The 13,138-nt window shown below is 36.2% G+C and overlaps 1 protein-coding gene across 2 annotated transcripts in view; it reads left to right on the forward strand.

Annotated features, from left to right (window-relative positions):
* The window catches only part of foxj3 (forkhead box J3), a 67,674-nt gene extending 60,365 nt beyond the window's left edge, over positions 1-7,309 (forward strand). For both annotated transcript variants that reach the window (XM_038269351.1, XM_038269350.1), the window contains 3 exons: positions 1,165-1,356; positions 2,331-2,432; positions 2,620-7,309. In XM_038269351.1, the coding sequence (XP_038125279.1) occupies positions 1,165-1,356; positions 2,331-2,432; positions 2,620-2,732 (407 nt within the window). In that variant the 3' untranslated portion in view covers positions 2,733-7,309. The remainder of the gene's footprint in view (positions 1-1,164; positions 1,357-2,330; positions 2,433-2,619) is intronic.
* The last annotated feature ends 5,829 nt before the right edge of the window (positions 7,310-13,138 follow it).

Genomic DNA, 13,138 nt, shown 5'->3' on the forward strand with positions numbered 1-13,138 from the left:
TTTTATCCATGTTCTGCAAAATATATGCTCTAAGAACTTGTCAGGCTATTTTCCATGAATCAGGGCAGCGTGGCTGGCTTTGCTAAGGTGTAAATGAACCCCAGGTTGTTTTATTAGCTTCCTTCAGGTGATTCTGGTTTCTCTTATCTTCCTTTGAACTCAACCCAATAGATTTTCTATAGAGTTAGGGTTAGGATTGTTCAGACTATATCATTTCAACATTAAAATTTAGGGTACTAATTAATTCCCTGGCGGGTATTTTATACATCATCTGACTTTAATTTACAATGGCTGACAAGTGCATGCATTGGCTGATTCATTGGTGCATTACAGCCGTGCCTTATTATCAGGTAAAAGGCATGCATTGCTGCTCTCTCTCCATTTTTCTATCTATTGTATATATGTTTTATTTCATTTGTTTCTTTTGTGTTTAAATTGAGACTTGAGCAAGCTTTATTATTGTTGTAGAGACTTTTACAAAATTTGTTGTTGTAATTTTTAGCGAGTATACGGAGGAATAAAAACATTTATATAATCCCGAAAAAACTGCCAAAACGGTCCATAGCACGCATCAGAGATCGGTTGCCATCAGCCTTAAAAAACCTATATCAGTCACTCTCTATTAAAATCAATTTAGGCTGATCTAATAAACTTTTCAAACAAATGCTTAATATAGTTATACTGATTCAATCTTCAATCTTTTAACCTCATGGTTAAAATAAACCTTTTTAGGATATTGTAGTTTTACCTGTATATGGTCTAGACTATTATTTCTATGCTACATTTCTCTGGTGTAGTTTTCATCTTCCTTTTCTGCGATGTTTAAACCAGAGGCTGAGCGTACCTCTCTGCTCCAGCCTGTGATTGAATGCTGATGTGTCGGCACTCCAGAGTTGATTACAACTTTAATTAAACTGAGCTCCTCAATTAAATAACACTGCCTTCAAGTTTAATTACCAAAACACCGAGCTCAGCAGGTCAGTTTATCCAATTAGAATGAAGGAATGCAGGGTAGGATGTTTTTTTTTTAACATCACCCACTGAAGGTTACTCACATGATAAATACTGCTGCAGAGTGTTGTTGTTGTAAACCTATTTATGTTCTTTGGACAACCTCTTTTTTTTTTTTTTTTTTTTATAAAAAAAACATGTTTGTCTTCATAGGTTTAAGAGAAAGCATGAGACAGGCTGAGCTGAACAATTGGTGCCTTGAACCCCGCCAGATTGCGGACCTCTGCTCGTCCATCGACCAGTTCTTTGCTCGCACCGGTGTAATTCAACAACAGGGGGCAGTGCAGAGTCCCGTGTGTCACAGCTCCATGCACACCAACAAGCCCAGCCAGCACCTAAACACAGGTCTGTAAACCTGCAGATTGGTTCAATTTTAAATAATCTGGGTTAAAAGAAGCAACGTTTTTCCTTTGTGCCCAAAAACAAACGTCTTTATGAAGATTTTCCTTAGCTTTTTAGATGACATCAATTAAATGTATATAATATTTCAAAGCACTGGTGTTTTTTTGTTGTTTTAAGTGTTAATGGCAGCAGTGCCTTCATCCCAGAGGGAGTCATGGCTAAACACAGACTCTCTGAGCCAACACTACTTTCTGCAGCACTAATAGTGAACAGTGTTAATGGCAGCAGTGTTGGCATATATTGTTTAACTTGAGAGTAGTAGGAATAAAAAGGAAGAGAAATGATCTGTGTGTGTGTTTGGCAGCTAGATTACCTTAAAGTAGAATGACTATTAAGTAAGTAAGTTTATTTATATAGCGCCTTTCACAGATGAGAACATCACCAATTGCTTTACAAATTAAATATTAAAATACAAGACAGGTAACAATACAGTAGAACAAGATCTAAAACTGTGATTTTAACATAAACGAAAATCTATTCAGATATTTATAGTTTTAAGTACAAATTCAAAGAACAATTTATATTCACTTTCAGCTGTTGCAAACAGCAAGGGGAAATCCCCGGGTGATTGGCTGGCGTGAGAGAGCTGTCACAGGGATTCCCAGTGAGACCGCCTGCCAATGCAGCAGGGTCTGCCCCTCCAAAAGAATACAGCATTTAAAAGTAGGATCATTATCCTGCTGAGCTGGTATTTTATAGAGGTGTACTATTCTTGGTTTTAAACATCTTGAAACTACTTTTTTCCCCTCCATTCATCACTGCTCTTCCTTTGTACGTAGAGAATCTGCACTCACTTTGCTAGATGGTGTCCAAAATGCTTCATTTTGCACAAGCTTCCTACATGAGACCTTTTAGGAACGCGTTCTGTGTTTTTGAATATCTGAGACTACCTCTTAATATTTATTTTTAATCATCAGGAAATCTCTACATGGACACAAGACAGAGCATGCCCCCTATGATGGGCCCTCCAGGATATCCCCACATGCCCCCCATGAGCAACACAGGACCCACAATGACAGGTACAACACAACAACATGGAATTCGTCTGCTTCTTAAGGAAAATATTTAAAAGATCTTCAGAAAGCTTAAGGAACTGTAGATTAAGATGTCCTTAAAAATAAAATTAAAAATTGGCTTCTTGGGAGCAAAATATAGAGAAGTGAGGAATAATGTTTTACTTTTTAACACTTGTGTCCCTGCTCTCAGGACACCATGCACAGATGAACCAGCAGCACATGATACCTTCCAGGACCTTTCAGATGCATCGCATGCAACCTGATGACATCCAAGATGACTTCGACTGGGACTCCATTGTTTAGCTGCTCCATCCCTCCACACCCCGTTAAAGCAAATAAAAGTGGATGGAGGAGGGGAGGTGTAACCCAGAGGAGGCTAGGCTGAGCTGACAGGCCGCAAGTTGTTTGATGCAGAGGAACGTTTGAAAAACTTTGGTGGAAACCAGCCTTTAGAGTCCTGACAATTCTACAAGCAGCAAACCATAACCAGAAAATGTTACTTTGAAGACAATCATCTTTAGTCAGACATGCTCTTGTGATTCATCACAAACTTGTCTCGAGACGAGTGGAACTCATTAACGAATCAACCACATGGTCCTCAGCTGCTCGGCCAGCCCTCTCCTCCTACTCTGACGATCATCCCTCCAAAGCTGAATTCCTCTCCCTGCCCCCCCCCCCCCCCCCCCCCCCCCGCCCCCCTGCTCCGTACCTGTCATGTGATTTGAGCGACGTGTTCAGCTTGTAATTCTTCTCGTGTCGTTAGGTCTCAGCTGGTTTCTCTCTCTAACTCTATCTCTTTCTCTCTCTTGTGTCTGTTTAATATTTTTGTTTGCTTATTTTAACTTTTATTTCTTGAGAAAAAACACAGGCCGTCTTTCTCGGAGGAACACGATGGTGCTTGATGGTGACTTGTGGGGTAAACTGCTCTGCTGTGGCAGAAGAGACAGCTAGCTTAGGTTTACAGGTGATGAACATCTGAACAGGGTGTTTCCCACCACTGGGTTGATTTTTAAACCAGGAGCTTAACTGGAGAGATATCCCACAAAATCTCTGCAGTTATGGGAGAGTTTGTTCTCATAAAATTCATCAGAAATGAATTTAAACATTGAGAATATCAAATCAGGTATGTGGAAAAAAAGTCTTGAATGAATCTTTATTTTCCAGTCTGAGATTGTTTGGGTTCTCAAGTTAGTATGTAGTTGATCCACCTGAAAGTTTTAGCAACTCTAAAAATTCAACAGAAACTTTTTTTCTTTAGTCTCCATTAATAATTAAACAATATCCTATCACTCTAAAGCAGCTGCAGAAAAGCTAGCTTATGTTTTAAGTAGTTTGAATAAATGCTAAAACTTTTATTTCAGAATATGGGATTTTTGTATTTACTAAAAATTGCAATTAATCATAAAGCCTGATTAAACAGACTTGAAAGATAATGCTGATAATAATAAAAGACAATATTTCTGTTTCTTTTTTGTAAGAGGGAGAGAATAATAGTAACATCTTTGCAGCCAGCTTATCAGCAGTGTGCAGCAATAGATGGAAGTGGGAAGCTGCACTTTGCTGTGCTCCATAAAGACCAAATTCTGCCCTTTGCCCCACAGGAACTTGTACCTATTTAGAACCCAGATATGCCCTGATACCAGCTACCGACCCGATTCTAGTTTGGGTTCCACCAGTAGCAAGAGCTTAACTGAACAGAAATCTCCTGATCTCCCTTCACGTCTAGATGAAAAGAAAGTCTTGCTGATCATTTGCTGATGGAAACAGCTTTTCAAAAATTATTAAACAATGTATCAGATGATTCATTTAGGGATAGAATAGACATGAGTGAGTTTTTGTTTGGTGATTAATGAGACATCCATTATGCATTGGTGTAATAAATTATAAAAAGGTCCAGTTTTTAACTTAAAACTGAATTGTTGATGCTACCTGCAGATTTTGTGGTTATAGTCCAAATCTACGTGGAGTCATTTTGTTTAAACTGCCAAATCTTATGACATAAAGATTAGATTTTTCTAAAATACAATAAGAACAGGAAGAAAATAATTCCCACATGTTGGTGGAACGTGTGTTGTGTGTGTTTGTGTGAGAGACTGGCTTTTTATTGTAATTTTAGGTTTAAGATTGATTGCTGCAATCATCTCTATGCTATCTGAGCATAAAGCAGAAGCACACAGTGAAGGGGAGAAAGGTTTTCTTCTCGCAGTTAGACGAAAAAGATTATCTAAAGCACAGAGCAGTAGAGAGGGATGGGAGATTCTGCAGACCTGGTCTCTACTTTACTGTAGTGGCTCCACATTCCGACTGGCACTGGCCGAAAGAGACATGGGCTAAAGGAATAGAAAAGCCCATTGCACATGGGTATCTTTTGTTTACTTGACCTGAAGATGCTAAACTCCTCCTTGCCCCAGTGAACTAATCATATTTTATCCTATGAGTCATTTCACTCAGAATATCTAATTGAGCCGCTCTTACTGGCGGCCAACCGTTTCCTCCTCTTCGTCAGGTTCTGGTGTTCTCCAGCTGCAACGCTGTCTCTGTTTAAAGGGGCAGTACATTATTTTTGGAATACTATTCTGGCTTTTAAACTGGGAGATGAGAAATTAATATGTCTAGAATGTTTAGATGAACTGTGAGGCTGCAGCTTCCTGTCAGCTGAGGTTAGCATAAAGACTGAAAACTATTAACTTTATAAAACCCGACAAACAGAACATCAGTTATATTCTCTGTTTAAAGGACTGAGAATAAATAAAAGACGTAGAGTAGGCTACTTAAAGACAAATCTAGTTGGTGTTTGGTCATTATCTTTATATCAGATTTTAATAAATCCATTTAATGCCGCTTGGAAATGGTTACCCTCATATTACTTTTACTAATAATGATGCTTTTACTAACCTCTAATAATGTGGCTGTAGTCTAAATGTATAAATAAGGATTTTCCAACCACTTCAATTTTTATAAATCAATTTTGTTGGTTTTCCTTTTTTTAAGTTAAGAGCTGTAACACAAAAAAGAAAACTGATTGCCTGTGAGATCCAATATTGTGCTTCTGCTTTTTAATCTATCGGAAGTTAAAATATCACAATATAACCCTAAATTATCTATTATTATTAGTTTTATTCAATTTAAAAAATGCATCAGTGCACTTGGAGTTGTTTAAAACATATATGGACAAAATGGAGTATTTGATAAGCCAGTCGTCAGTCAGTCGAGGAAATATTGGTCCATTTTGAATTTGATCCAGGCATCTCAGTAAGCAGCATCTTTATTAAGTGACCAACATTTATTTATATTATTCAATGAATTTGGATATTAGGAAATTATCTCAGGCACCAAATGTAGATTTTGCTTCATAATTAACATCCTCTCTAAGTCTCTTCATCCCTCCGTTTCCAGTCTTTATTCTAAGCAGACATCAAAACAAGATAACCTGAAAGTTTCCTATATTCTGTTTAAATTAAACAAGTTCTTCAGACAGTTATTTTCTTTTAAAGGTCCATTTTGTCCGTTTTTTTGCTTTCATATTTGACGAACAGTTATTGATACGTTTAGTTAGTGGAAACATGGCACTTTCAAATCCAATGGTTTCTTTTTTAAGTTGAACTTTACAGAACCACGCTTTCTAATGATGCAGCAAGGTATTAAGCCTGGTTTAGACTTTAGATCATCTTAAGCACTCAGAGCTGCACTGTGCAGAAGAAACCCAAGTTCTCCTCTAAGCTTATAAAACTGCCATTTATTGTCATTTCTTTATATATTCTTTTTTTTTTTTTTTTACTCCTGCCAAACGTGTGTGTTCACCTCTTCTCCTTTCTTGCTAACGTTTTGTGTATTTTTCAAGCGTCCTCTGTATAGGTGGATGTCGAGTTTTTAACTAAAGCTGATCAGGTTCTAGACTAATTTCTTGGAGAGAGGTAAACTGAGTCGTGAATGGTCTGGGAGGTGAGCAGGGGTCAAAGAGACTGCTGTCTGTGTGCTGATCAGGACTCTTGGAGAACGTTCTGCGTGTTGGCAAGAAGCTTTTCAGCTCTTCCAGGTGAAGACTGAGAAAACAAACTATTACAGGAACTCGTCGGCCAACAGGATATGAATTGAGTAAAGAGAGGGAAAAAAAGGGAAAAGGTGAAGAAATGACTGGATCCCAGTTTTGCATTTTGTCTCTGTGTGTATTTTCTTGTGGAGGTTTTTATTTTTCTTCCTTTTTTTAAATACAGCTGGACATGTACCTGCCAGAGAGATTATTGATGTTATTATTGGGGAGAGAAAAAAAAAACAATTGAAAAATGAATAAACCTTGTTACAACATTGGAGAGAACTGCCAACATCTACTGCTGATTGGGGCCTATTTTATTCAGTGCTGGTGTGTTGTTGTGCTTTGTACATAATGTGTCTTTTCAATCATCCCTTTTTTTCTCCTCTGCTGGGGTGGGGGGAGGGTATGCATAAAAGAGGCGGGGAAAGAATATTTTGTTATTTTTCCCATCAGACAGTATGTATATATCTATATTGTATATATGTGATGAAAATGCGTTGGCTTCTTGTGTGACACTACCTTTTACCTGTACCTATGGTTCTACATTCAGTGTTTTCAGTGTTGACAGTTTATATTTGGTTTGTGTTTTTATTTTGTAGTCCTTATTTTGTCTTTGTCATTTCTTGTACTTTCTTTCTCTTTTTTTTTTTTTGTCTCCTGTTTTTGTTTACTGCACGGTTTATTACTTTTGTCAAATGAGGTGACACAGCTACTCTTTGTATTCGTTTAGTGCTGTAAAATAACTCAAGTGTTATTAGAAAATTGTCGATACCAACGCCCACCCCCCCGCCAACCTTCCCCAATATGCATGAATGGCACTTAAATAAAATATTGTAACTTCACTGTGGATTATTGTGATATTTCTTTCTTATTTTTTCTTAAACAAGGGTTGTTGTTATAAAATGTTTACCATAAGGTATGACTGGGATGTTTCTCATGGATGATTTATGTTTTTGAAATATGTAAAAACATCACTGTGTCCCTATATTACGGTTTCAATTCTAAAGTTACTGGATAAAAGTGTTACTTTATGTTAAAAAGCAGGTAAAGGTCTTAGATATGTCTTATTTAATGGATTTGTTTGTTTCAATGACTATATTACAGATTCTCACATAAGGTATCAAACCTAAAAACGTACAGGAATAAGAAATATCTACATTATATATTCTTCAAAATCTCTCCCCGCAAAGTGTTGAAAGAACTTCCCAGATATGCTTTAAGAGGTGCTGAAAGTTAATAATTAAATTAAGCTTTTTCATACTAAATGATTCCATATTTGTTCATTTAATTTTAACACCTTCTGTGAGAATTTATGAACGGTATTAGTCATAAAAACAAAGTACTAAATCAGAAAGTGTGTTGTAAGGCTTCTGACCTGTGTAGCACATGCAAATAAAGATATTTTTATCTGACAAATCAGATATTTAATTAATTTAGTCGGTAAATGTAATTCACATTAGAAAGAGCAAGTCTGATTCATTAAATTCAATTATGTATTTCCATAAATTTTGATAAGTCTTACAGCCAAAAAAAAGCCTGTTAGGTTTCTCATAAATCATTATTACATAATGCTAGATTTTTTTTTTCTATGTAGGAATGCTGTTACAGGGAGCTTATAAGGTCAATGCTAAAGAAGCTTAATGTAATATCATTTCTCTACGCAGATTGATAAAGTTAAGTGGATGGAAAAGGTGTTTTCTTTAAAGGGCTGCACAAGTACTATACCAGGATAAACTGCAGCCCAGAGAGGATTTTTGAGCTAATTTCATTCTCGAGTTTATAGTAAATTCCTCATGTATGGGTGGCAGCCAGAGTCTGTGCTTCTGACACAAAATACTGAGAGATTGTATTAGTTGTCTAGAAAAATGATGAAATACCAGAACCAACAATACAGACGGGATGAAGGCAATTATCAGAACATGAATTCCAGTCGCAGTCTGATCGCCTCCATGTGTGACACATTAACTGATGCACTAATCGATGCCAAAGGGGGCCCAGCCAAGTATTTGGTGCCTACGTTCTACATGGACAGCATTTTAAAGAACTAAAGTGATACTTATTTAGTGTCTATTTCTACATTAAATTTGTATTATCTAATGCAATATTATTTTTATTAGAAAATAACAGAATGATAGAAATATTCTTCAAATGAATCATTTAGGCAAAGCTCTTGATACCGGTTGATCTACGCTCCCACCCTCATCTATGGTCATGAGCTTTGGGTCATGACCGTAAGAATGAGGTACCGGATACAAGCGGCTGAAACAAGTTTTTTCCATAGTGTGTCTGGGCTCTCCCTTAGAGATAGGGTGAGGAGCTCAGTCATCTGGGGAGGACTCAATGAGCCAGTTGAAGTGACTCAGGCATCTCATTAGGATGACTACTGGACGTCTCCCTGGTGAGGTGTTCCAGGCACGTCCCACTGGGAGGAGGCCCAGGGGGAGACCCAGGAAACGCTGGAGGGACTATGTTTCTCGGCTGGCCTGGGAGTGCCTTGGGATTCCCATGGAGGAGCTGGCCCAGATGGCTGGGGAAAGGGACGTCTGGGCCTCCCTACTGTAGCTGCTCCCCCCGCTACCCGACCCCAGACAAGTGGAAGAAGATGGATGGATGAATCGTTTAGCAACTAAATTTTCTCAATAATTGTGAAGGGGAAAACAATCCAACTTTCAACCGGCCACAAAAACGAGCTGAGAGTGAACCTTATTAGAAAAAGTTTGTTTCTTTATAGGTCTGTTTTATGGGATTTTTGATGGAAAGAATTTGGTTTTTATTAGAGTATTTTACTATGTATATGTAATTCTAATCATTTCAGTGCTTTGCAGTAAGATCAAAGACCGTAACTGAGAAACGGTCAAACAAGTTTTGCAATTTACAAGAGAAAAATGTTGAACCTTTTCCAGCAAATAGTTTTCTTAGAATATAAATATTTGATAAATATTTGAATATGTTAGCTGTTTATAAAAGCACTGAACCTGATGTGTGTTCTTTTAAATCATGTAAATGCATCTTAGGTTCCTCTATTTCCTCACTAAAGTCTCCAGCAGTCCCTCTTCCCGCCCCTGCAGCATGCTTCCCACCATGTGTCCAGGCTGAAACACGTTAGGGTGGTGAGGAGCTCTGACCCCTGAAGGATCGGGTATTCTCCTGAATGTTAAAAATGAACATGTCTAAGATCTCATTTGACTAATATTGACATTCAGGATTTTTGAAAGCTACATCTGTATTCTGTGCAATTATTTTAAAGTACTAAACAGATATGAAATCTGCTTTCATAATTTGAAACCAAGTATTTATAGATTTTAATAAAAAAAAAAAAAACGGTAGCTTGCCTTGCAAAGGTAAAATTTCACAGTGAAGTCTGTAGAAAGCTTTACCTCATAATTAACAATTCCCCAAAATGTCTAAAACAGGCTGTGAAAATGCAGTTAAATTGATTTAGATGCTGTTGTTGAGTCATCTAGAGCTTGAGTAAAGGCAGGGTCCCTCTGAGAAGGTAAAACAACTCATTTTAACCTGAGCATTTGAACATATTTACACTGAGCCAAAAAAGTATTTAGTCAGCCTCCGATGCAAGTTCTCCTACATGAAATCCCAGGACCAGGGTTAGGAAACCCTGATTCAAAGGTTTCTTAGTAAACAGTGACCATGTTGGTAAATTGGAACTTCTAGATTCGATTTTCTTCACAAAAGCTGCACATGTTTTTAAACTATTTAAATTTTATTTTGACAAGCTTCAATAGGCAGTGAATTAATAAGGATGATCCCGTCTAGAAAACTATGGTAGATGGAAACATGAGAATACTCCAGAAATCAACCAACTTTTCTTTCTCTTTTAATTGAATATGAATAGATTTTTGCTTTTAGTCATAATTCTTACATTATTCTGTGTCAAAGGGAAATAAACGAGGCTTTTCTGAATAAAAGATGTAGAAATAAAGGATTAAAGAATAAAGCTTCAGACGTCTGATCTAAGGATGTTCCCACGCTGGTTTCAGTTCCTGTGGTGTATGCCAGTCTGTAACGTAACCTGCCAAGGGCTGAAATTCAATGACAACCTGGCTACCAAAGCAGCACTAACCTACATGTATTTAACTCTTTATAGTTGAACTTTAGAAACAAGCTGGTGTAGTTAGCATGCTTGTTGGTAGAATAAACAGCCACCTGCATATTAGCTACTGAATCAGCATGCAGGGTTAGATTATTTTAAGAGCAGATAAAAGGGACTGAAAGTATAATCAAACTTTAAAACAGTCAAATTAGATATAGCATATTCTTTATTAATATATTGAGCTACTTTGTCTGCAATTGATAAAAAATAAAACATCTTTAATCATCTGCTTTGTCTGTAACCTTTAGCTACAGTTTAGGATTGATTCAGGTCATTATTTCTGAAATATTTACATTTGATAATGTTTAAATAAATAAATCAACACTATCAATAAATATAGTTTTAATAGCAACAATGGCATTTTGAGTTAATTAGCATATTACAGACCTTAGCTGGGATTGTATCAGGGCCTAGTTGTCTGCTCAGTGAGTCTCTCTGATGGTGTGATCTACCAGGTCTAACCTCATGTCCTCTCACCAATCAAGAGACTGCTTAAAATGAGAACTCTGACTAATACTGTACCTGCAGAATCTCGGTACCAAGTGCTTTTCTTCAGCACCTAATAACCACTTAGTTAAATAATTACATTCCTTAAAGGATCTGACTAAGTTATTTTCCACATTACGGTTCTAGATCTCTAGTTTTAGGGTTGAAATTATATAATATAACATTAATGTTAAATTAACATTTATGTTATAATGTTATAACAGGCACTTTGAGATCCAAGCATAAAAGTTGAGTGGCCTGGATTGAAGCTCTAGATTTAGGTTATATTTTACCAATCCAAATAAAACTTCCACTTATGAAGATCCATTTTCTGCTCAGTCGTAGCAAATCTTCATTGATCTTAACATGATTTTATTCATTATTAAAATACTTTCCTGCTGTATAAAATGGCTGAAATCATTCATAAAGGCGTTATCTATTGTGCTTCACTGTTTGGTGACTTTGTTTACATTTTTGCTCTCAAGGTCTTCCCTGCATCTTTTTTTTCTTCTCTTTTTTGTTGTTTATTGAGTTTTGTACATATAAAACTGACATTTTTGATAATTTTCAATGATTCATATATGACAGGGTTGCTTTTTTATGGTTTTAACTGGATTTTTCTGTTTTGCATTAGTAATTTTCTACTCATGGATATATTCATTCATCCTTGAAAACATGTCAGAAAATGAGCATTTTTCAATATAACAATTTTACGCAACCCACGTCTTATTGAAAATTCCTCCATCATTTGAATTTTAAATATAAACTTGTATCACCTTGTAACCATCAGCATTTTTTCACTTCCGTCTTCCATGAATTCAGCTTCTTAAATTAAATTAAATGTCCAGATTATTTGTAACAATACACAATACATTAACATGCACCTAATCTTCTTTAATTTAACTGATGCAGACAATTGTTCTTACCATTATGTCTTCATTAATTAAAAAACGTGTGCATTTTGTTTGCCGAATTATCTCAGTCTGACTAAACACATGATTAATAAAAGTCATTTAATAAAATGTTCATTCTTAAATGCTTTAATTGTACCAGTGTGATCTGATTGTTAAAGAGTGGAGCCTTAAAAGACTTCAGGAAGTACAGCGTGTAAAATGTAAGCTGTCACTCTGTACATGCTGTTAAACAGCAGGCAGGTGTCTTACGCGTCCAGCTGTGCTGCCTCAGAGAGGAGTAATCACACCGACAGGCTGCAACATCTGCGCATACAGAGGGTGTACTGTGTTTATAGGATGAGGGTCACAAATTGTTTTGTGTTCAAAACTACTGGTCTTTCACAACTGCATCCCATACATATCGGCCATCTGCTGGCAAAACATAAGTTGGTATGAATTAAAGAGTCATTTTATAGCATCATTGGCAGTTATAACCAGGTTAGATTTTATGCATTAGCTTTCATTTGTAAAGTCCCAAAGAGAGAAAAAAAAAACTTCTTTACTAGACTAGATTAGGTCATTTATATTAAACTGAGAACATTCAGTAACATAAAGGCAGTTATGAAATAAATTAGACTATGCATCAAATGTTTATAACAAGCCTACATTTTGTTTGACTAATTTTAAGTTATTTAAAAGAAAACAAAAAACACCAGTTCAAACAAGCTAATGCCATAAAAAAAAAAAAATGGGGGGAGTAATAGCCTTTATTTTCCTACGGTTGATTAATTTATGTGTCCCAGCAGCAAAAGAACATAATGGAAGAATGAAGATACACAAAAGGGTAAAAAAAAAAAACAATAATACCAGAATAGGAGACAGAGTGGCAAGAGCAGATTTGCAACATAAGATAAATGTTCTACATCTATTAGTATAACTAAAAAATAGAAATTTGCAAAAAAAAAAAAAAAAAAAAAAGTGGTGAACTGATTAGCTCAGCCACAAGACATGCTTAAATGCATGCATGCAAACTAATGCTTTAAAATATCAACAACTGATTTTTTATAAGAATAAAAAATATGCAAAAGCAACAAAAGAAATAAAAACCTATCAACTTAGTTTTCAACAATTACTGGTATAAAGCCTAACAGCTGCTAAGAGGAAGGATCTGTTATAACGTTTCCTT

The sequence above is a fragment of the Cyprinodon tularosa genome, unplaced genomic scaffold, assembly GCF_016077235.1.
Source record: "Cyprinodon tularosa strain WSP-4 unplaced genomic scaffold, ASM1607723v1 ctg729, whole genome shotgun sequence".
NCBI classification, from domain to species: Eukaryota; Metazoa; Chordata; class Actinopteri; order Cyprinodontiformes; family Cyprinodontidae; genus Cyprinodon; species Cyprinodon tularosa.